Source organism: Schistocerca cancellata, chromosome 6, assembly GCF_023864275.1.
Source record: "Schistocerca cancellata isolate TAMUIC-IGC-003103 chromosome 6, iqSchCanc2.1, whole genome shotgun sequence".
Classification (NCBI taxonomy): Eukaryota; Metazoa; Arthropoda; class Insecta; order Orthoptera; family Acrididae; genus Schistocerca; species Schistocerca cancellata.
Genome location: NC_064631.1, coordinates 211,870,804 through 211,897,308, shown reverse-complemented (window position 1 = coordinate 211,897,308; position 26,505 = coordinate 211,870,804). Strand labels below are relative to the sequence as shown.

The 26,505-nt window shown below is 38.8% G+C and overlaps 1 protein-coding gene across 1 annotated transcript in view; it reads left to right on the top strand.

Moving 5' to 3' along the window:
* Positions 1–3,456: 3,456 nt before the first annotated feature.
* Positions 3,457–26,505, top strand: part of LOC126191373 (TM2 domain-containing protein almondex) — a 115,683-nt gene continuing 92,634 nt past the window's right edge. The window contains exons 1-2 of the mRNA XM_049932219.1: positions 3,457–3,713; positions 22,024–22,070. Coding sequence (XP_049788176.1) covers positions 3,629–3,713; positions 22,024–22,070 — 132 coding nt within the window. The 5' untranslated portion in view covers positions 3,457–3,628. The remainder of the gene's footprint in view (positions 3,714–22,023; positions 22,071–26,505) is intronic.

Genomic DNA, 26,505 nt, shown 5'->3' with positions numbered 1-26,505 from the left:
TACAGATAGGCCTAACATGGAGTATAAGGATTTTAAAGAGCCTAAAATAGTCATCACAAGACCAATAACGCAAGAAAAATTGTGTAATTTCATGGTCTCACTCAGTAATTATGACTGGTCACATCTGTTTAACAATAATGCTCAGGGCATTGTTTGATAGGTTTTTTCATTATTTCTTAAATATATTCGAGACCGACTGCCCTCAATACAAGTGTAAAGTTAACCCTAAAAGTAACAGTAATAGACATAGGGATAAGAATCCATGGTATACCGCTCAACTAGCCAATATGAAAAGAAGGTTGTTGTTGTATAGAGATTGTTACAGACTTCAGAAAACTTATATGGCTAAACAAAGGTACTCAAGAGCACAAAAGGAATATAAGTATGTTTTAAATGAGGCCAAAAAACAACATAACCTAGTCAGCATTGAGTCATCAAAAAATAAATGCAGAAAAGCATGGACTATAATAAATTCAGTGGCCAAAAGCAAGCAGAAAGTTGAGGTAGTAATTTCAGCAGACGAATTTAATAACTACTGTATAAAATCTGTTAACCAAATTAGGGAAAGCATTGTGAGGCCACAAGAGACTGTTGCTGATCTCATTAAATACCATAATGTAGACTGCACCCTGAACGATAAATTCCTTTTAACAGAGGTTACACCAGATGTTGTTTTAACTCTTGTAAATAAATTTAGACCCTCTGATAGTGAAGATATATATGGTATTTCTTGTAATATGTTAAAAAACATAATTGGCTACATAGTATATCCTCTTACTAAATGTATAAATAGATGTCTAATTGGAGGAGTATTCCCAGAAGTATTAAAATTATCTAGGGTAGTGCCCATTTACAAGAAAGGAGACAAAAATTGCCCATCTAGCTATCGCCCAATATCCCTGACACCTATTTTATCTAAAGTTTTGGAATCCATCATCAACCCAGTTGTGTGATTATCTGACATGTAATAACATTATTACTGCGGTACAATTTGGCTTTAGGAAGGGCAAATCCACAGTCCATGCCATTGACTCCCTGATTAAAAAAGTGCTTAATGCTTATGAAGGAAAAAAATTTGCTCAGGTTACCTTTTGTGATCTTAGCAAAGCCTTCGATTCTGTGGAGCATATTTCACTCCTCAACAAACTAGTTTATTATGGAATCACAAACAGTGAAGTTCACAACATTTTTGAATCTTTCCTCAGCAACCGTAGACAAATTGTTTGTATTGGTAAACAGAGATCACAGCTAGCTGAAGTTAAGTGCGGTGTGCCACAAGGCTCAGTATTAGGACCTCTGCTACTTATCCTAATGACAAACGATCTACCATCCTACATAAATACTCACTCCATTCTCTATGCAGATGAAACCACTTTTTTCAATATCAGCTCAGGCATTGATATGCTCCAAACTGTGGCAAACGACACAATATCACAGGCATCAGTCTGGTTCCGAGCTAATGGGTTCCTGCTTAATGAGAGTAAAACTCAAAAGATTGTATTTAGTTTGAGAGATCCGCCAGCAGAAGACTTCAAGAATAGTGTTAAGTTCTTAGGTATTGTTATAGATACTAAATTGACTTGGGAGCCACGTATAAAATACATTAGTGCAAGGCTGTCTAGTGGTGTATTTGTTAAAGAATTTAATAAACCATGTACCTGCGGTCTATGTAAGATCAGCCTACTTTGCTTTTTTTCAAAGTATTATATCTTATGGGCTTTTAATATGGGGCAATAGCTCACACCTTCAGGACATTTTGGTACTTCAGAAGAAAGTAATTCGAATTATCACAAACAGTGATAAACCGGCCCACTGCAAACCACTGTTTATCAACTTAAAAATATTAACTGTGATAAACATGTATATTTACACTGCCCTACTGCATATAAAGAGCAACTTATCAGAATACCAGCGTAGAAGAGATGTACACTCTCATGGAACCAGAAATAGTAGCAATCTTGACATACCTTACTACAGATTATCCAAGTCATTGAACAGCTACGAAGTGGTGGGTATGAAGATGTTTAATAATTTGCCACTAGAATGGGTAGAAGCTCCATTTGATTTATTTAAAGACAAATTGTTCAGTTGGTTAGCTGCAAATCCATACTACTCACTTCAGGAATTTTACGACTGTAAAATATCATAGTGGTACCAATTCGGAGAGTGCAGCATAATTTCTTTAACTGAATCAGTTATGATGCAATGTTTTCATATTATTTCATTTTAAATATTGTATTTTATGTAAAACCTGTGTCACATATTGATCTTTAACCCATGTATATACGCTGTATAACTTGTATATATGTAACTTGACTTTGTCAATTGCTGTAATAGCTAAACGACAATAAAATTTCATTCATTCATTCATTCATTCATTCAGAGGAGAGGATGGTAGCTGATATTCTGTATTGATTGTAATTTGAGGTGGAAGTTCATTGACCCCCAGAATACAATAACTTTGAAAGTAATCCTGTTAATCAGTTATAAAACAATGTTTAATCCACACATTGAAAAGAAATTTGTGTAAATTAATAATGGACCAATATAATCAGTCAATGAGTATGTTATCTGAAAATATAATTTATTTGATACAACATATATTAATTAATTACATTGTGTAGAAATCTGAAGCTCATAGCGAATATAAAATTCTATAGGATACATTTACGCAGCTACAGATATCAAATAGCTGATTATGCTATGACTCTAACTAATTCTAACTTGTTGTAATATGTTTAATCCCTTTTATATCATCCCTAAAAGAAAGAGAATAGCTATAGTAGCCTTATGTTCTCAAATAATGGGAGTAGAAGCTTAACTGGATAGCTTGTGACACTGTTTACTTTCCACTGTCTCACAAGTGGCAGCTGTCCCTTATACCAGTTAATACTAGGATGGTAAATTTTTGTATGGTGTGCAGTTTAATTGCTTATTTATATGTTTAATTGTATGGCATTTCTACATCATTTCAGATTCTGTGTTAAGTGTATATTATAACGCAAAAAGATATTAGTACCACCACAAAGAAAATCAGTTGCGCTTACAAAATATTACATTGCTCTATTCACATGACTGGTAAACGACACAGATCTAGTAATACAGTAGTAATATGGTATTTTAACAGTTAAAAAGCCTCGTGCTTAAGGACTACGCGGATTTGGTCTAGATCCCAAAGTCTTCAGTTGCGTGTGGACGGGTCTTTAACATTGCATAGAGCCAATGGGAAAGTGTGTACGGTAATTCATTCTTTAGAATATCATATGAGACAGCGTTAGAGACCTTTGATTTTTAAACAAGTACAGTAAAATGATATGAAATAGAAGCGTGACAATTTCCCATTGTCTTTCAGTAACTGAGGTCTGGCTGCACAGGGTAACAGCTGATTACTTGTGTGCCGGGGATATACGGACGATTTCTTGCAGCGTCACAGCTGTAGAATCTATGGGTATATTTATTGTTTCGTAACATCTTTGGTTCTGAAAACAAGTTTGTGTTTATAATGCATGTCAAACGTGAGTGCAGGGCTTTATTGTTATTGCAAAGTTATCGAAATAGGAATGACTGTTGGTGAATATGTGATAGATTTGTGTATTATAATGTGAAACTTTACACATAGTCGTAAATCATGCGTTGTATTCCAATTAATGGCCAGGTGGTTGTTCTTATCTTGCTGTCACTCTTGCTGAAAGGTGTAAAGCAGTCGCAGACAGGTATGTTGTTTTCAGTATTCTCATGTAACATTCATGTATCTTGTTGCCACTCTCCTAGGCAATTTTTTTTAGTTTTGTTTTTAGGTTTTGAGTTGTAATACTGGATAAGACAGATCACAACAGTGTGATCAGAAATGAAGCTGCTTTTGTTGTAGCATTATACAACCCATAGTACATTTCTGTTCGTGCTACTGTGTGAGAAAAGTTCAGATTAGAATAAGCTGCTTCTTAGTAACTTGTTATCGGACTACCAAGGTTGTGTTCAGAGACTTTCAATCTGCGGGGTGTGTTTCATATTTCTTCCTCTCTGTGTTGTTGGTGTGTGCATTAACATTTTTAATGACCTATGAGAATCTTGGTGATGGATATTTTTGTTTTATATCTGTTCAGAGGTGTGAAAGTTAAGATGCCTAGTGCCTAGTAGATTTTTAAAGCATCTTCTATATGGTTTAGAAGTCCTCCTTAATGATCCTAATTGCATTTTTTAATGTGGGTACTCGTTTTGTATCCTGAACGTTTGGGTTTACCATTCTGTCACTCCATAGGGCCACTACCAGTATGTTTCAAAGAGCCCATGGTGTACTGTTCATAAAATCTGTTTGTTTGCATATTGTGATAGCTGCATCATTATGAATATGATAAACTGAGTTTATTACGGACGGGATTGATATATTGTTTCCATTTAAGCTCTGTATCCACAGTACTGTGTAAAAATCTAGAGGATTTTACTTCTTCCTTCTTTGTGTACTCCACCTCTAAATTCATATACACTATCTTCTCTTTGTTTTGAACACTGCATACTTAGTCCTTTTTTAGGTATATAATCATTTCATTTTCCATGAGCCATTATATGTTTGCAGAAATATATGCTCTTTGGTCAAGGTGTTAAACAATTTGGTCACAGTACAGTATTGTCTTGTACTTGCATATATTTTCTTTTTTCTTTTTGCCCCTTTCTCCACAACACATTTATCATCTATAAACAGGTGAAATAGCAATGGCCACATTAATCAACCATGCAGAAGTCTGTATTTGATGTTATGTGTTTCTAAATGATATGTGTTCCCTATTAACACATTATTCATTCCAAGTAAAATAATAACAATTTGAAGTGTGTTGATTTATTATTTTGTAATTTTTGGTGGTTTTATTGTACCTGTTGAAATAAGAAAATTCCAAAATTACGGATTTTTCAGACATTGTGTTTTTGAGTTATTAATTTTTCGAGTTTCGAGATTGTGAAATTTTTGCCACAGTTCAAAACCTTAAAATGACCATATCTCGAAGTATTTGATGTACAGATCAGAAATTTATACCATTTTATTCGCCTCATTGTTGACTATGACATGCCCTCCTTCCCCATATCCATAAAATGCTAAGTTTTTTAAACTTTGAAAATTTCGAAACTTGATTTTTCCAAAAAAAAAAGTTAGTATTTGTTAATGTGTGTGCCAAACTTTGTGATATATTCCAAAGGGAAAAGATTGAAATAAATTTTATTTTACTGCTATTCATATTGCCTACTGTAGCTCAACTGCACTTGGTTTGCAAGCTGGTTCACAAAACTGCTGTTAAAATGAAATTATTGAGTGCTCTCTCTCTCTCTCTCTCTCTCTCTCTCTCTCTCTCTCTCTCTGTGTGTCTGTCTCATTTCAACATTTTATTGGGAAATTAAGCATTTTAAATTATGACACTGCCACATTTGTGCTGGTTTGTCACCTGAGGCTGTTCATATAAATGAAACCAGTGGCTTAATAAATGTACATAAAGTAAAAGTGGAAGTGGGTTTCTTAACGTTCACATCATAACATGATCAAATATTAACTTCCTTCCATTTGTTTGAGTCGGGTAAAACACACATGGCGTCAGTCAGTTCCATGTGTCAAATGATAAGCAGGAGCTTGGCAAAAATATTTTATAGAGCCATAGCAGTCACAGTGACTCAGAAGTATGGTGCATTTATTCCTGTGAACAAAATCAAAGATAAAGCAAAAATTGTTTCTCATTTTAAGGACTTTAATTTTCATAAAATTCATGTGGGTTTAGGTGACACATGCTTTTGAACAGATTAAAAGACTTGTTACTTGTGCCTGTGACAACAAATTGTAGGTGGTTTCTGTGCTATCAAGAGATGAAAAAGAAGAAAATCTTTCATTTATGCATCCTTGTAGATGAACTCTTTCCTTTTTATAACCATGAAGACTGTATAAATTGACTGCAGTTAAAAAAGCTTCACAGTTTGTAAATTAAATCCCGCAACTGCCTTTGGAAGGACATTATATAGACTATCAGTTGTAGAGCTGTGAAAAGCCTCTGATTATATTGGAAAACAATGTGTTGTTACATCAATAATCTGTCATTGTTGCATGGGAGATCTAGATTACATCATTTGAAAGAAAACTGTAACACACTGTCTTAGACTGTAATAAGATTGTTAGTGGATCACCATAACATCTCTCTTGTTGAAGGTGAGTAAAAAAAATTCTCATTTCATTACTCTTAGGGCCTAATATAACACATCATTTATTATTACTATTAACATGGGAAATCCAAATGTGAATCGAAATTAAAGTTTCTAATTCTAATAATGTAATAAATTGATTTTCACTAAATAAAAAATAATGATTAGATCATCTTACTCAGTTTTTGACATATTATAACCTAATAACAGGTCAAAGCCCTACAGTACGCACTAGGTGCTGCACTTACCAGTAAAATAAAGTTTTTTCTGGTATGTTCCTACTGGAACACTGGCATGAAGTTTGGCTCACACATTTAAAAAAAATGTACAAGTAACATACTTTTTCCCCTTCAAAACAAAACAAAAAAAATCAGATTTTGAAATTTTCAAAATAAAACAAGGCTTTAATTATGGAAAATTGAGCATTGTTACGAATGTCATTAGCTAGCAAGTGCTTGTAAAGCTTGTAAGAAACTGAATAAAATGGTACAAATATTTTTTAATATATGGCAATTTGAAGGTTTCAAAACATAACAAAAATTGCGTAATCCTGGAAGTTTTAAAAATTAATAACTCACGAGGAAAAGACAAAAAATAAATAAATAAATAAATAATTTGGGGGTCTTCATGCATACTAGTGCTACTATAAAACTACAAAAAATTATCAAAATTTGAACTGTTAAGAGCCAGACCACTAGCTGATTTCGCATGGACTGACACATACACTATTTCCTGTTGCATAGGTATGAGTGGATCCACTCTCCTGCTTGCCCTCCAGTGCCACAGTTGTCCAATTTTTATGTCAATATTTTATTGGTAAATAGTGTTGAATGCATGTATTCTGACTGACTGGCAATTGCTAATTCTTTAGAATCATTCTTTCTGAAACCCTGCTGTAGTGGTACAAGAATGTGTTTCTCGAAATAATCAGCTAGTGTATTATACATAAGCATTCTGTGATTCTTGAGAATCCTCATGTTGGTGAAACTAGTCTCTGGATTACAGGGTTCATTTTTATCCCCTTCCTTGCACACTGGCACATCCCTGCTTATATCATTTATCTGGAAAATTTCCATCTCTGAAGGAGCTATTTGCTAGGTCCAGCTTTGGTGCCTTTACTTTTTCACTTAGCATACGGTATTTATTATGTGCTTTAATGTCGTCATCACCAGCTGATTTTCTTTAGAACATGTGCTGTTATCCTATACAAGTAAATGTGTGGGCCTACAGGAAAGGCAGTTGAAAGGAGAACAAACAGTTGCCTAGTTCTTTTTGGAACATGTTAATGAATTGAAGCCTTAGGTACCACTTCACCAATTCTCAACTACACTGTCAGCTCTCAACTTAATCTAGATATTGGGCTTAGTTACGGACCAGTATGGTAACATAAGGAAGATTTCATATTCAGATTCACTACCCTTCAGATTAGTCTGCCATCACAACCTACATTTTGGAAAGTAACACAGACACAAAACAAATATTGTCAGTGTTCTGCTCTCTTTTTAATCACATGATTTTAAATACGACAGGGTCAATACACCATGGATCAAATCAATATTCGGAATTGATCCGACCATCGACAGTATCTGTCTTCAGACTCTGTATGTGACATTTGCACAGGGCCTTCTGCAGAAAACAAAATCTATGAGATTAGAACACTCTCAGGTGCTGAGAGAGACGGGCAGACCAACAACTTGCAAACAACAGATAAAAGCTGAGATCCTGAGAACAAGCTGTACATGGTGTGCAAGAAAGAAATGACAATAAAATAGTTCTTAAGAGTTGCCAGAGAATATTTAAAGATGAGTGATACGTGTCTCAGTTCTAATTAAAGAACCATACCAACTGAAAGCACTAAACTGAACAATACCCCGGTGTGCTACACAGTTCTTATCAGTTCCACTTTGAATTACTGCCTTGAAGAAGCTTGCACAGGATAGAGTAGCATGGAGAGCTGCATCAAACCAATCTCAGGACTGAAGACCACAGCAACAACAACAATGTCATAGCCCCCTTCGTGATGGAGAACAGTTACGGATGAGGAATAACTCAGCTAACATCCACAAATGAAGCACATGTTAAAAACTGCATTGGTAATTAATTACCAAAAGTCCTAAAAACCGTTTGTACATGCTCCAGTTAAATTTAACACAGTAAAATAACAGGAAAACTTTTATTAGGAAGCAAACCACCTCCACTCACAACTGCCTTCACTCACAATATATTAGACAGCTACTGTTTATCTGCTGTTGTTAGCTGAATATGTTCGACTACATTGGTATTCCAACAATGGAAACTACAATTAGGTATATCAACAATGTAGGAAAAGACAGATTGCTACTTAAAGAAGACACATTAAGTTGCAGACAGGTACAAGTAAAAGATACTTATGTAAAGCTTTCAGCCACAGCCTTCGTCAGTAAAAGAGAGACAAACATCATTCATACACACAAGCAAGCACACCTCATTCACACATGACTGCCAGCACCAGCATCTCGAGACAGAATGTAACTATCACAAGCAGCAATCTGGAGGGGATGGGGAAGGGGAAGGGATAGCAGTGTACAGCTTGGGAAGAGAGATGAACGCTGTCTGGAAGGGAGTACAGGGACTAGAATGCCAACAGACGCAGCATCAGGAGGTTATGGGGTAGGGATATGGGGAAAAAAGGAGCAAAAAAAAAAGGAGAGTAGCTGAGAAAGATGGGTGCATGCATTGGCAAAGGGCAGCAGATACAACCTCCAATCCATGCTTAAAGCTTTAGGCTCTTCCTGGAACATCTCCCTGGAATCCGTTTCCCTCCTCACCCCTGTAACATTCCATACACCCACCTTCTACATGCTCCCCAAAAGCCACAAACCCAACAATCCTGGATGCCCCATTGTGGCTGGTTATTGTGCCCCCACTGAAAGAATTTCGGCCCTCATTGAGTAACACCTCCAACCAATTGTCATAATCTAGCCTCACATGTCAAAGACACCATTTCCTTCGCTGACTCTTCACCATCTCCACCACCTGGATCTCTACTCGTCATTTGTTAATGCCATCTCACTATACACCCACATCCATCATGCCCATGATTTACCACTATGGACCACTATCTTTCCCAATGTCCTTCAGACTCCAAACACACTACCTCATATTTCATACTAACTTTTCCTAAAATATATATGGGCTCCCTCGTGGCACCCTCCTATGCCAACCTTTTTATGGGCCATCTGGAGGAGACCTTCCTAGCCTCCCAAAACACCAAACCCCTAGTCTGGTTCCAGTTCATTGTTGATATCATCATGATCTGGACTCAGGGCCAAGACACCCTGTCTTTGTTCCTTTACAACCTCAATGCCTTCTGTCCCTTCGGCTTCATGTAGTCCTCCTCAACCCAGCATGCCACCTTCCTAGATGTTGACCTCCTTCTCTCTGATGGCTCCATCTCTACCCCTGTCCACACAAAACCCACCAGCCTCCAACAGTAACTACATTTTGACAGCTGTTATCCCTTTCACACCAAAAAAATCCCTCCCATACAGCCTGGCCATCTGGCACAGTGTATCTGCAGTGACAAAAACTCTCTTGCTCAGTATGCTGAGGGTCTCATCTAGGCCTTCACAGACAGGCATGATCCCCCAGACGTAGTCTGCAAACAGATCTCCCGTGCCATTTCCCCTCACACCCACCAATCCTCCTACCATCCCTCAAGAACCAGTCATAAAGGAGTGTCCTGTACATTACGCAATACTACCCCAGACCAGAACAACTAAATCACATCTTTTGTCAAGGCTTTAATTACCTATCATTATGCCCTGAAATGAGGGACATCCTACTCAAGACACTTCCCATATGTCGTAACATTGTGTTTCATCACCCACCCAACCTCCACGTCTTAGTCCATTCCTAAGCCACTCCCAATCCCACCCCCTTGCCAAAAGGATCATATCCCTGTGAAAGACACAGATGCAAAACCCGCCCAACTCACCCAGCCAGTGCTTCTTATTCCGCTCCTATTACAGGTTTATCCTACCCCATCAGGGGGCCAGACCACCTGTGAAAGCAGCCGTGTCATTTAACAGCTCTGCTGCAATCATTGCACATCTTTTTATATTGGTGTGAGTACCAACCAGCTGTCCACCAGGATGAACAACCACTGTCAAACAGTGGCCAAGAGGAAAGTAGACCACCCTGTGGTACAACATGCAGCTGAGTGTAACACACTTGATTTTAATGGCTGCTTCACCACAAGAGCCATCTGGACACTTCCCTCCACCACCAGCTTTTCTGAACTTTGCAGGTGAGAGTTATCCTTACAATATATTCTCCACTCCCATAATTATCTCGGCTTCAACTTTGGTTGATTTAGTGTCCTCACACATTCCATCCAACAGTTTCCACCCTCTCTGTCCTTTCGTTTCCTCCCCATTCTCATCTCCCACCCTGTTTATTTGCCACCCTCTGCCAATGCATCCATCTCTCTTTTCCCGCTCCTCCCCTTTTTTGCTTTTTTTTCCCCACATCCCTGCCCCACAATCTCCTGACACTGCACCTGTTGCCATTGTACTCCCTCTACACACCACCAGACAGCGTTCGTCTTTCTCTCACTCTGCCCATACACTGCTATCCCTTGCCTGCCCTCTCCAACTTGCTGCTTGCCTCTCATGTGATAGTTGCATTCCGGACTGATATGCTGGAGTTGGTGGTCATGTGTGCATGAGATGTGCTTGCTTGTATGTATGAGTGTTGTGTGTGGCTCTTTTAGTGATGAAGGCTGTGGTCAAAAGCTTAATGTAAGAATCTTAACTGTGCCTGTCTGCAGCTTAACGTGTCTTCTTTGCGATAAGTAACAATCTGAGTTTGCCTGCATTGATATTTGTGTACAACAATACTTACCTCTTTTCTGTAAGAACAAAGATCTGTTTACAGTAAGTGTTGCTACTTGTTGGGCTACTAACTTAAATAGGTGTTCCATTTTTGAAGTAGATGATCAGTTAATTTGTAGGAGTCAATAATCATATATGTTTTTGAACTAGTAGGAATTCTCAACTTACTGTATTGTCATATGAGAGCAACTTGAATAGATGCACCATGATATAGACCACTTTCTATGTCCTGGACAAGCTTGCACATTCTTGTGAAAAGGATTATTGTTACCAAGAAATTGTTATTAAATAGTAAGTGTATTTGAAGTTGGCATAAGAATTACTAGATATTTGTTTGACTGATTATCTAAACAGTTTTGTTCCCTTTTCTGGAATAAATACTGTCTTTTCTTTAGTTGTATTCCCTCATTGTGTAATTCTGCAAGGCAACATGGAGTGAAAGTTACATTTCAATGTGTAAAATTGCTGAACTGAAGCTCTTGATTCATTTACCTGATGGGTGACTCCATTTTAACTTGACATACACCTGGATCCAAAGACTAAGTTTACTGAGATCACTTCTAAATCTAATAAGCCTGCTAAGATGGAACCGCATTGCTCCTGGTATGGTTGAGTTTGGGCTCATGATTTTAATAGCCTTGTCAGTAAGGAATGTTGTTTCCAGCTCAAAAAATTCTGTCATTTTATGTCTGCCTCCTCGGAGGAATTTTTATTGTGAGTCATCGCTGCCCAGCATTCCAACACATTCATCCATCTTAATAATTAACAAAGTAATTTGTAAACACTAGGGATTTGCTGACTTGACACACAAACTTTTCTCACGACTGGCACTCCTGTGCTGAGTGCCGTATCTGCTGCAGGTGCATTCACTCCACAGTATACCATTGTGTCAAGTGGTTTTAGTTCAGTCACTGACTCATCATCGAGGTGTTGGTGTGGTGAGCAGCTGAAATATCAGAACAAGAAATATTGTTGTCTCGGATGTACGCGCATAAAGTGATAGAATAAGAACCATAGTTGTTGAAGAGTCCAATAAGCCAATGGTAGGAAATTATAGAAGTTAGGAATAAAATTGGATCCAATACCAAATCATGAATTTCTCCACATTTTATGTTCCTTTGTTGTGAGTTCAGCTTTTTTCTTGTGATAAAAATTTGCCAGTGTGGTCCTCTTCATTCCTTTTGTGATTTTTTATGACATTTTAGCTTCCCACTTAACATTTCAGCATCTGTACAGTCAGAGGTTAGAAGTCACGGAACTGGACAACTTTTGTTTAGCTCTGCCAGTAACATCACATGTATCTCTTTTTGTTGAGAATTGCTTTTGAAAGCAGAACTGAGAGGCTGTGAAAAATGAGTATTTCATTTTAAGTTCTCAACTTTACATCTTTAACTGTAGTTCACAGCGCACCATATGGAGTGCAGTGAATGATTCACAGTGTACCCATCTCATCCACCCTCTTTTCCCTTACCTATTCTGTTCATAGTGTTAATAATCTTCCACATGAGCCCTAATTTTTCGAGTTTTGGAATTGTGACCATTCCACAATATTATATGGAGGAAATAGTATACTTTTTACTCTTTTTGGTATGTGAGCTCTTGAAAGTTGTGGTGTACAATGTCTTTCTTGTAATGTTTCCCACGACTGTTCATTGATAATCTTTGCAGAATTCTCACATTGACCAAGGAAACTTGTGAAGAATCGTGCAGCTCTACTTTGAATTTTTTGTATTTCTTTCATTAATCTAACTTGGCAAGGGTCTCGTATTGATGAACAATTTTCCAGAAGTAGTCAAACAAGAGTCTTGTAGGTGACTTGTCTTGTGCAAGAATTACACTTCTTTAGGATTCTTGCAGTAAATCTGAGTCTGGCATATCTGCCTTCTCCACTGTTAAATTTGTATTATTATTCCAGCTTAAATTACTCTGTTCAAAACTTCTAGATAGATGAAGATAGTGACTGCTTCCTCTGACTGATCACCAATTTTGTAGGCAAATGATACTCTATATTTTTATCCATTTACTTGCATTACGTTTGTTTATTGTTAAAGTTTGTTGCCAATCTCTGCACCAGGTGCTGATTGACTGCAAGTGTGTCTGCATTTCATAATGGGTTCGTAACATTGTGTGTGAACAATCAAATAGAGCTGCAGACATTGTAAAGGATTTTCATAGAGTTTGAATTATCACCTCATAATATTATTATGTAATCAATTTTTTGTTTGTTTGAAAGTACATACGCTATGTGATCAAGAGTATGCGGACACCTGGCTGAAAATGACTTAAAAGTTCTCGGCACCCTCCATTGGTAATGCTGGAATTCAAAATGGTGTTGGCCCACCCTTAGCCTTGATGACAGCTTCTATTCTCACAGGCATATGTTCAGTCAGGTGCTGGAAGGTTTCTTGGGGAATGGCAGCCCATTCTTCACAGAATGCTGCACTGAGGAGAGGTATTGATGTTGATCAGTGACGCCTGGCACAAAGTCGGCATTCCAAAACATCCCAAAGGTTGGATTCAGGTCAGGACTCTGTGAAAACCAGTTCATTACAGGGATGTTATTGTCGTGTAATCACTCCGCCACAGGCCGTACATTATGAACAGGTGCTCAGTTGTGTTGAAAGGTGTAATCGCCATCCCCAAATTGCTCTTCAACACTGGGAAGCCAGAAGGTGCTTAAAACATCAATGTAGGCATGTGATGTGATAGTGCCACAAAAAACAACAAGGGTGCCCCCTCCATGAAAAACACAACCACACCATAACACCATTGCCTCCAAATTTTATTGTTGGCACTACACACGCTGGCAGATGACATTCACTGGGCATTCGCCATACCCACACACTGCCATCAGATCACCACATTGTGTACCTTGATTTGTCACTCCACACAACATGTTTCCACTCTTCAATCATCCAATGTTTACACTCCTTACACCAAGTGAGGTCTCTGTCAGTCAACAGACGAGGTCGGCCTGTATGCTATTGTGCTGTATGTGTCCCTTCACGTTTCCACTTCACTATCACTCGGAACCAGTGCACCTAGGGATGTTTAGAAGTGTGGAAATCTCGCGTACAGACGTATGACGCAAGTGACACACAGTCACTTGACCAGGTTCGAAGTCCGAGAGTTCCGCGGAGCGCCCCGTTCTGCTCTCTCACAATGCCTAATGACTACTGAGGTCACTGATATGGAGTACCTGGCAATAGGTAGGAGCACAGTGCACCTAATATGAAAAACATATTTTTTGGGGGTGTCCAGATACTTTTGATCACATAGTATATTGGTATTCCTGGTACACTCTGAAAGCATCACAGTACTGTAGCACACTGCTAGAGAACCAAAACAAAATGGCACAATCCACTGATAAAAATGCTTTGCTATTTTCGCACATACTGTCAATCTCATTTTTTAGATGTCTGTATTCCATTTTGACTGCTTCGCTCGCTGCATTTTTAGTGTGCTTGTACATGAGTGCAATATATGTCCCCCAATGCCACAAGACATTGACACTAGTGAGATATATGTATAGGTCTGATCATTGGTATTACAACACTTCTTGTACACTGAAACAGCATCTGCCTTCCGTCAGTTTACATGAAATGCCTCGATGTTCCTGTGACCTATGGTAAACTGATGTTAGGATCAGGTGCTGCACATGATCAGCCCATGTTACCTTTCTTGTATTGAACGATTTGTACTAATTTTCAATTACATGCTTAATTATTTCCATATGTCGCTCACACATACATATGATGGTTGATCATAGAAACTGCATTGTGATCTGTATTGAAGTGGTTTGGAAAGACAGAATTTACCATGCTCATCTTCATTTTATCTTCTGTTTCAATATTATTGTTGTTACAAGCTTTTAGGCAACATTGTTCTGTTGACTGATTTTATGAATACTCAAAACGTTTTGAGGTTTTGTTTGAAAACAAACCCAGTAAGATCTTATATCAACTTCACTGAACACTTCTTACAGAGCTGGTCTTACAATTAATTCTGCTTTGATCCTATGACTGATTTGTATTATGTCTCTGAGCAACACAATCATTAACCATACTTTAATTTTTGTTAAGCTAAGGTCCTGCATTATTTGGCTTATATGTAGCCAGAAGAATCTCCACCTTCTAGTGACATCATAATTTTTGTTATTTTCTAAGGGGTTATTTCTAAACTAATGTCTGTTTGTAATGTAAAAATTGTGTCATTGCATACATTTAATATGTGTATACATGGTTCAGCCATTGTCTAGGGGCTCATTCAGTCTTTGCAAACTCTTTTTGCCCTGGAGAGAATATTGGCAGCTAATAGATTTTCTCTTTGTAGTAGTTCCTTTCCTTCTATTTTGCTCACTGACAGTAACAGAAGAGTATAAGAAGGAGGTCTGCAAGTCCCAGTTACCAAGACTCCAATATTCATTAAATACTTCCTGACTTGTTTGTTGACTGATGTTTTGATTGCACTTGAATCGGCAGTTGTGATTTTACACTCTTACCTTTCTTTCTTTGTGCAACTTTCCTTTGTAATCCACATATTCTTTGCCTTCATTATGTTTTGTAGATGATACTAGACTTTTCCATAAATGAGTCCTTCGTGGTTTTTTTCTCCCCACATGCTTTACTCTCTTAGAAGCTTTGTGCCCTCCACTGTTCACCTCACTTTCATCAGACCCCTCATTTTCGTCTGAAATGAAAAAGCATAGAGCAGTATGCTAACCTGGTTAGTTTTACTTTTTCAGGTAATGAAATTTGTTTTGATTTCTCATTATTTGTTAATTAATGGTAAATACACGGCTTGTAAAACTTTTCTGGGCAGCAAGATGAAAATGTGAACAAGAAAATGCACCAACATGGCTGTGGGGTGAGGAAAGATGAGGGGAGACAGTTCTGTATAATACTGTTAACTTCCCATTAATAACTCACTATGGTAGGAATTAACGATGCACGGCAGTAACAGTGCTTCAGAAAGGAAAATATTATACAGATATTCACTGTCAAAGTAATGTAGTTCTGAGTAGTGTTAAAGAATGTGGAATTAATGAATAAATCTTTTGTAGCACTTATAATCAGTTGTGTACTACGTTTGGCAGTGTCTGCAAGCAGAAAACAGCACAATGCACTCTGACTTCCACCGAGAAATATCAATCAGGAGAAAGGAGCTACTCTGCCAGGAAAATTTTTACAAACTGCAACTTACTTTACTGCTCATATTGCATCAATTATAGAAAATTACCTTCATCACTAGAGTTCTCCCTGGAGTCAGTATCTACATTATCTACCTCTGGTTCATATGAAATATCATCTTCGTCTGTCTGGTCTGAATAATATCAACAGCTTTTCACTTTAAATACAAAATATACGTATTTTTGAAGTGTTTTATTTAAACATGAGGCAATAATATTAATGGTGTACTTAATTAAACACCTTCGGAGCTGTCAGAAAAGTCCCCTTCTGGAGATGTCATAGTTACTGTTCTCTCTCATATTTTATGTCCAATTTACAATAAAAATAATATTATAATATTCATATTTATTGATGAAAGACAGTAAACACTTATATGCAATGAAACAACGAACTTCACTTCATAACAGTAACACTGCATTCACATGCATGCACCACCATTATTGCCAGATACCCTTTGGCCACCAAACAATACACCCGTTTCTGCAAGTAGTTAAATTTGCTGCTGCCAGATTGCAGCCCCAGACAGAGATACACTTGTAACTCTTGGCCACCATAATTTTACATATATTAGGAACTCATTTCTGCACTTAACTCATTTTTTCTGAAAATGTCACTTATACCCCTTGGCTTCTCACTTCCTCATAAGAAGGTGCTGTAACTCCTTTTTCCTGGTTGTCTATCTTCCACAACAGAGGCCCAGATTTGGAGTCAGAGCCACAGTTTGCATACATAGTGCCTGCTCTGAACTCCATCTTTCCCCACTGTCGCCTCTTATCAGGGATAAAGAATCCACCATAAGCTGAACTAAAGTCACTAATTTTCCATGAATGTGGTTTATTTGTGAAAGAGAGAGAGAATAAAAATAGTATGATCATCTTTCCAACAAACCAAATGCAATTAACATTCAGACATGACTGACAGACTGAAGGGCTTTGTCCAACAACTGAGAGTCTTGCACTTTGTTGTGTTTCCACAAACTAATATTTACAAAGTTTTGCTGCTGCACATGGAGACCAAATTCCCTAAAAGTTGACATTTAATGTGTGTATAGTGATATAGATCCTTGGGAAAATAGAATACAATCAATGTTCTGTCAGAATGCATGAACCAGGTTACAACATCCAACCACAGAGACAGGGCCAGTGGCAGAGCTTCAGAGGCCAGGCAATGTTCGTTGAGGAGGCACTGGTCAGCAGCAGGCATTTTTTTCATCGACAGCAGGCAATGGTCGTCGTCATGAAGCGGATGTCCATCTGTAGCTCAGACTCGACATGAACTGGCTGTGCGCGAGCCTAAATACTGTCATGCAACAGGATATCGAAGCAACTACTTTAGGTCATGTGGGTCACGGATGGAAATAGATCTCTCACAGATCATGACCCATGGTGGCATTGATAGGGCTACCTAGTGTAACTGCTGCAAAACTCTTTTGGGGCAGAGCGGTTCTGTGGCATGTAGACAACCCAAGATGTTGTTGTGCCCGATGGGTTGCTGGCCATGTAAGCAGAATGCCACAGCATGTCACTCGCCTGCCCCCCCCCCCCCCCCCCTCCATATGCCGCGGGCTGGTACAGAGAGAGCTCAAGTCAACATCCTGGGACTTTGCTCCAGGCAGTAAGGAGATGGGACAATCTCCACATCCATAGGCATCGTTTCTGGGAATGAATGTGGGCTGGACTGCAGGACCAGGTGCTGACTGTGTACGGGCGGACTGCTAGACGTCCCGTGGCTTTCATGCACACTGTTAGAGACCAGATGGAACAGAGCAGTGTGAGGTAAGTGAATGCTATTCATTTCACAAAAGGAGCAACACTTGTTGAAAGTAAATTGGACCCTGTTATCCATAATGAAAGTTTCCGGCAGTCCCTCAGTGCAAAAAATTGTGGCCAAGTGCCAAATGGTATGATTGGAGGTGGTTCTGGGCATGCGGGAAACATAGGGAAAACCAGTACCAGCATCCACCGCTGTGAGTCATGTATGGCCCAGGAATGCTCCTACAAACCCGGGTGGAGGCGGGACCAAGACACTACAGCATCCGGCCATGGGAAGAAATGGCAGCGTGGCGTGGCTTGCTTGCTTGCTCTGGCAGGTGGCACATGTGGACACCAGGTGAGTGATTGTCGCATCAATACCCCGACAGTAGGCGTGCTGGTGAGCTAAACGCTTGGTGAGGACCACTTCCCAGTGCCCTTAATGGTGGAGGGCCAACACCCATTGCTGGACAGATGCCAGAACCACCACCCGAGTGCAGTTGCTCTCATGCCGTAGGTGAACTACACCACACAGAATAGGCAACTCGTCGCACCAGTGGCAGTAAGCTTGGATGTCTGCGTCAGTGAGGCTGCAGCAATCAGCAAGCCACCCATGCTTGACCAGGTGTGGAGCTTACCCGATAGCAGGGTCATTCACGGAGTGTGGAACCATTAGTGATGTGTGTAGCGAGAGGCAGGCAACAGGGACTTCTTCGTCGTCATTCCAGTCAAAACACACTTCTGAATCCCTGTTGAAATCTGGGTCCTGACCTACCAATAAAAGATACAAAATATCCACTTTGGCATGACAGGTGTTGGGGAGGTATTGGATGACATAGTTGCAGGCTGACAAAAACAGTGCCCAATGCTGGAGGTGGTGGGTCATCTTAGTGGGAGGGGATGCGGAGGCCTTAAAAAGGGGCAACAGTGGCTTGTGATCTGTAAGTAAAGTAAGTTGTCTCCCCTAGACGTAGTCATGAAACTTTTTGTGGCCAGTGCCTCATCCTTGATTTGGCTAGATGGCCTTGGGCCGATGAGAGGGTCTCTGAAATGAATAAAATGGGTCACTGCACCCCATGAATAACATGGGACAAAACTGCCCATACCCCATAATCAGATGTGTCTGCAGCAAGAATTAGTGGCAGGGAGGGACAGAGGAGAACCTGCTTCATTTCCCCAAAAGCTGTTGCACATGTGGCTGTCCAAGGCTGTCCATTCCCACTTGAAGTTTCCCTGGAGGAGGTTTTGGAGAGATTCCACTGTGGCTGCTGCTTGAGGAATGAATTTTTTGTGATAATTTAACTGTCCCAGCATAGATTTGAGCTAGCGAACATCACTGGCTTGGGGTAACACTTAGGTCATCTTCACATTTTGTGGCATGGGACAAATGGCTACTGTGCTGAGGATGTGCCCCAGCTATTTGACTTGCTTGACGAAAAACTACATTTGTCCATATTGCAGTGAAGGTTTGCATTCTGAAGCATGGAAAACAACGCTTCTAAGTCCTTGGCAAGTTCTGATGCATCAGTGCTGGCGGCAATGATTTCATCTAGGTAATTCACAGCACATAGAACATCATGAATCGGAGTTTCTAGGTAATGGTGGAAAAATGGCTGGGGCGCTAGTGATTCCAAATGGGAGGCGATTGTGTTGACAGAGGCTGAAAGATGTATTGATGACCAGTTTCTGCTGGGATTCCTCATCCAAGGGGAGTGGAGTTAGACATTCTTCAGATCAATCTTGGCAAAAATAGTACCACCCCCAAGCGGGTTCAAAATGTCATCTACTTTAGGGATGGGATAGGAATTGACCACGGACTTAGGGTTGATTGTGTTGGAGAAAGGCATCGCCTACCGACTATTAAAGACTGGGGAGGAGGCCTTTGTCTTGCAAATACTGGTGTCCAAGGTGCAACTTATGGGGGGGGGGGGGGGGAGGGCAAAGAGCACATTGTGCATCTCAAAAAATTTGGGGATAGCGAATGGGAGAAGGGTGATATGAGCGTCAAAACATTTGATGCCCTTTCGGGCTGTGAGGGCTGTGAAAACACGGAATTAAAACCAGCAAATAAATCTTCCAGGAGACCCAACATGCTGAGGAAATGGACTGTAGGTGTGGAATCACGGATTTTGAGGCCCAGTGCACTATATAGATCATCCCAAATAAATTTACAGCCCCTGGGGACATCTACCACTAGGATGCACACCTCGATGGAGTGACCTCCGTATTGGATGGTAACTGGGAACTGGCCTGAGAAATGGATGATGCCATTATTGTACAACCACATCGGGAAATCCACAGGCTGGAGGGATGGGACACCTGCCTGCTGATAGGAGTACCAGTCAATGATTGTGGCCGAGGAACCTGTGTCAAGTTGGAGGTGGAGATGCACACCTGCAATGGATACTGTCAGGGAAAGACTGCGTGGTGGGGGAAACATTGATTGGACATAAATGACATCAGGAAAATGCGCATTGGTGCTCATAACTGGAGATACTGTGGACCAAGAAGTGTCGCTCCATCCACGCAATGTAGTTGGCCCACAGTCTGAGTTTGATGAACGGTAGGAACGTTGGAGCCGAAGTGCAGAAGTTCTTCACCATGGTGTCTATGTGAGAGAGACAATGGGAGACTTTCAGCGCTGCTGCAGACAACACAACAACCCTGCCATCATGGCTTGAAAAACTTGCTGCATGTGTTGCAGGGTGAGCAGAACCTGTGAAGTCATATCCAAGGTTTCAGATATTGAACACACGAAATATTTTCTCAAGGAAGGCACTCACAAGTTCCTACCCAGCACTGTTGGCACAAATGTAAGTGTTAAATAAACCTCGTCACCACTGAAAGCTGAACTAAAGTCACTAATTTTCCTCAAATGTAGTTTATTGGAGAGAGAGAGAGAGAGAGAGAGAGAGAGAGAGAGAGAGAGAAGAAAAATATTATGTTCGTTTATTCTGACATACCAAAACAATTGACATTCAGAAATGACTTGACAGCCCGAAGGCCTTTGTCCAACAACTCAGTCTTGAACTTGGTTAAGTTCCCACAAATTAATGGAAAAACGGAATGCAGTCTATGTTCTACCAAAATTCGTGAACCAGGTTACTACATCCAACCAGAGAGACTCTGGGCCAGTGACAGAGCTGCAGAGGCCAGAAAGCGTCTGTCGAGGAGGTAGCTGGTCGGCTGCAGGCAGCGGTGTCGTAGTGGAGCAGATGTCCGTCTATAGCTGTGGCTCGATATGAACTGCTTGTGCACTGCTCTGCGCAGGCCTAAACAGTGTCACAAAGCAGGATATGGCAGGAAGTATTGCAGGTCGTCTGACCGTTGCGAACATTATCATTGTGAATCCTGTAAATATATCGATCAGTTTGGCCCAAACATTGCAGCTCTGGCCTTTATACTATCCCAGCCTCCTGTCTCAGAAGTGAATCACTGAGACTAAAGAGAGCATCTTTCATGACTCATAGTCACAAATGGTATGACACCATCTGGAGCATACCCTTGTGACAATGTAACAGTCATTGGCTCAACTCTATCTGAAAAGCGTAAAAAAAATTTAAGTTTACAAAATTTCAGTGTGTTCAGAGAAAGTAAAAAGAAGCACTTTTTGTCACATCGAAAAAGTGTTTCTTTAGTCTCTTCTAAAACTAAATTTTGTATATGTATTTTTCTGATACCCTTTATATTACCCACAAAACAGTTCTTTTAGATCATTGATTAGGAGAATAAAGGGTTGATGGTGTTGAGCCTGGAAACCCCATTCATCAGATTTTATTATAACCATTATTCATAGTGAATTAATAATTGACTTGTAAATTCAGTCAGTAAAAAATCTATGTTCATGTCATGATAGAGAATCTACTGCAGTTCATCAAAGATTTTGTTCAATTCTTTAATTAAACTAATATTTCTATTCTCCCATTATAGAAATTTTGTGTCTGGGCCTTTTATTTTATCGCTATAGATTTGTGTTTTCTTCTTCATAATCTTTCTCTCAATAGTCAAAATTTCATACAAATATTTGTGTTTCAGATGAAGACGTGGCCAAAGACAAAACTCCTCAGGCACCAGAAAAGAAGGTAGTAAGTTTTGGAGTAATTTCTTTGTTTTGCACATAATGAACTAATACCATGTAAGATAAAAACAAATGGGAAATACCTCTCACTTGTTACACACTTTCCTCACATATTCTTTAGAGTGAATGTGTTCAGTCTAGTACCAGTCATTTTTTACTTAGCGGACTAAAACCCAATGAAAATATTGTATAATATTCTCAGTTTTTCTCCCAGATAATAAAATAAACTTGACATAATATTTCAAAAAGGAAAGTTGCCACTCACCGTACAGTGGAGATAGGCACAACAAAAAGATTGTCACAAATAAAACTTTTGGCCCATAAGGCCTTCATCAAAAATCTCTCTCTCTCTCACACACACACACACACACACACACACACACACACACACACACAACTCATACACTCATGCTTGCAGTCTCAGGCAACTGTAGCCACACTGTCAGTATTCTTGACGAAGGCCTTACGAGCCGAAAGCTTTATTTGTAACAATCTTTTTGTTGTGCCTGTCTGTTACTCAGCTTCTCCGCTATATGGTCAGTGGCGACTTTCCTTTTTGTAATATTGTGACATAATATTTCAGTTTACCACCTGACTACCTTCTAAACATAAAATCTAAAGCTCTCTCTTGGTCAAGCATTGCTTTGTCACCATAATGTTCAAGCCTATTGTAACCCAGTGTGGTGGCAATGTTCCACACACTGTCCAAGACTGTTGGAATGATCTGGCCCAAGTAAGCTTTCCCACCTTGATGTGGTACTGCATATGCACCGGGCTTTCTTAACACCAGATCGTATTTAGCAGCACCAACACAACTTTGGTATTAAATTGTTCGAATGTGCAGTTGTTGTTGCCTCATTTTGATGAGTTTTACAAACTGTATCACCAGTTGAATTTCCAAGTCATTGTTTGTCGAAGATCAAACATCTCTGACTCTGTCAGTCTCTCAGGTTATAAGCTTCTGAGGGTTAATTGTATAACTCATCTGGGGGTAATGTAGATTATTATGTTCACGCTGATTTGAAATAGTAGATATAAAATACAGTGGAAGCTAATGGTGAAGGATAAGCAGGGTTCTTGTTGCTGCCTCCGCCCCCCCCCCCCCCCCCAAAAAAAAAAAAAAAAAAATCAACCTATGAGCCACCCAAAATCAGTATGAGATCTTCCATTCAGTCAGCATTATTTTTACTCTTGTCGCAGTATGAGCATGTAATCAGTATGAGAGACACAGATAAAGCCCTACAGCTAAAATTGTGCTTTGCAGACAATTTAAGGAGACTGTTTCAATCTAATGATATAATACCTATGGATTCAACCTATCGCACACCATCTTGTGGTGCCCTCATAGATATAATTTCAGTGAAGAAGACAAATGAATTTTCTTCCCATTGTGTAGTATTCTTGACGTGCTCACTCCAGACTGCCAGAGAAAAGGGTCACCTAATGATGTACAGAAATTTATAACAGGTCAGTCATGGAACCATGCAATCATGATAGCAAGACATAAGCAAGGACCAAACATTATACAATATAATCTGGGCATTCAATCATACACTTACTGCACACAGTCCTCTACTTTCAGTCAAAGTAAACGGAGCTCCTGCTCCATAGGTGACTGCAATGCTATGCCAGATCATTAATGGATGACTCTACATATAGAAGATTCATGTAAAATCCAACAGCTGATCTTCCTGAAGTATTTGGGGAAGCTCCAGAACACAACACAATAAAACAACAAAATTGGGACTGCCCATCCTGTTGTATACAGTGAAGTGTATCTTGCAGAACTGTTCTAAAAAACCTGTGGAACTTTGGCATAAGTTAGCTAATTAGCTACATATTCCATCGATCATTTGATCTTTTTATCGAAATGGTGTGGAACGAGTCAGTTTACAGGGCGTATACTTTAGTATTTTTAGCATTAATGAAAATACTATTTTTCAATCCTACTTGTGTAACCACACTTAAAAATGAGGGTTTTTTAAAATAAAAATTTTCCCTGGAGTTAGTGTAGTTGTGCAGAAAAAACAATTTTAGGTTAGATTTAAAACTGCTTTGTTACCAGTTAGATATTCTGTGTTATTGAGCAAATGATTATTTATTTATTTATTTATTGTGTGTGTGTTTTCTGAGTTTTTTATTTTTTTATGATAGATTTCATTAGCACAGTAATATGCTTCTACCAGTTCCAGTTTTCATCTATATGTACACCCAAAAATTTGGATCATTGTGCCCTGTTTACTGACTACTATTCATGTGCTGCATCAGTCGTTAGCTGTGATTCTTACTTGTTGTACAGAACTGAATATAGTGTGTTTTCTAAAGATGTGATAGTCAATTTTCAGAGAACCACTTAGTAATTCTTCGAAAAAGTCATTAACCATTTCGTGTATTTCGTTCTCTCAGTGAGATTTATTATAACACTAGTATTGTTTGCAAAATGTACCCATTCTGCATGATGAAAATTAGATGGAAGACCATTCACTTATATAAGGAATAGGGTTGGACCCAAAATTGAACTGTATGGGACTGCCTCTGTGATTTCTATCCTGTCACTAAAAGTCTCTTTCCTTCCAGTATTGTTTGAATTACCCAGCACAAATGTTTACATTTGGATTGTTAAGTATGACTCCAACCAGTTGAATATTATTAAACACTTGTAATATTTAATAGTGAATGTGTAAATAGCATCATCAGCTGAGCAACCCTTCTGGAATCCAAACACTGAGGTGCCGAGTAAATTGTTTTTACTTAAATGTGAAACTACTGTTTAATACATTACATTTTCAAAATTTGGGATTACGATGTTGTTGAGTAAATTGGATAACAATTATTTAAGTCTTTCTTGTAGGAAGTTTAAAAATTACATATTTTAATCTGTCAAAAAATTCCCTGTGCCAGTGATGCATTATGTGTACCACTAAGAGCATTTCTTTTTAAGTTAGAATAACTCTTCAGAATTTTGTTTGAAATTCTGTCAACATCATATGAGCTGTCATTTTGTAGATTTTTGTAATTCTGTTAAGTTTTGTGAAGGATACTGGTGCTACTTCTAGTTGCTTAACATTAGGTGGAGTAACATTTTTAATATATTATGTTCTTCTGTAACTGAACTGTTTAATCCTATTTTTTGCTGCTACATAATGATTGTTAAAAATACTTGTAAATTGGAATTATCAATCACAAAATTGTCATTCGGTTTAATTGTGGTAGTATCTTGTGCACTGACTGATGTCTTATCTCCTGTTTCACAGTATTCCATTTAGTTTTTAATCTTATTGTGTGCATTATTAATTTCTATCATGATGTGCGTATTCCTGGATATTTTAATGACTTCACTTAAAACATTACCGTATTTTTTGCAGTATGCAGGCAATGTTGGATCTTGACTAATTACAGCCTTAAACGTCCCCCTTCCTCTTACATAAATTTTTAATTCCCTTAGTTATCCATTGCTTGCTTGTTTTTTTAATGGATTTTCTGGATAACTTTCTAGGAAAGCAACTTTCAAATGTCACACAAATTTATTATGGAATAAACAGTATTTGACATCAGCATCTCTTTCTGTAAATACTTCGTCCTTTAGCACCTCTTGTAACATACTCTTATAACATTCTCTCAAGTAATCATTAATAAACCTCACTGCCACTGCTTTGTATGAACACGTGTCAGAGCTGCTACATTGTTTGTTTCCATAAATTGTGTATAATGATAAGATAGTTCATTAACAATTGGGTAAATTCAGTTGTTTCAACCTGTAAAAATTTTGTCAATCAAAATCTTGCTGCACATAATTTGGAAAATTCATTACTGAACTTGGATTGGAACTGTTAAATACCTGCAAATAAATTGAATGAGTGTTTGTCAACAGCAATCAGCTCTCAAGTTGTGATAAATTACCTGCCATAATATTTCACCTTCGTAGCATAACTCTTTTTCCTTGGAACATACCCAGAATGGGAGGATCTCTTCTGCGGCAGTAAGTAATGATGGTGTGGACATGACCTAATTAAAAACAGTGCCAAAAATTATATTCTAGTTCTTACACAGACATCTTTTATCTCTTTTATGAGTGGTACATATCCTGCTGAGTGGAAACAAAGCTTAGCTTGACCTATACCCAAGAATGATAACTCAGGATCACCAGATGACCGTAGGCCTACTAGCAGATTACCCACAGGATCTAAAACATTGAACAGCTGAAAGGCAGACATCCACGATAAATATGTAAGGCTTCTGAAAACACAATAACAGGAAATGCATTAATAAAGTGACTAACAACATCAAACATGCCATGGCCAAGTGTGAAAAGACCATTGTAGCTCTAATTGATACCAACATGGCTTTTGATATTGTTGTTTTCAGTATATTAGTTATGATAATGAAATGGGTGTATTTATTATCATAGCTATGTCGTTTGTCAGTCAAGATTGGATAGA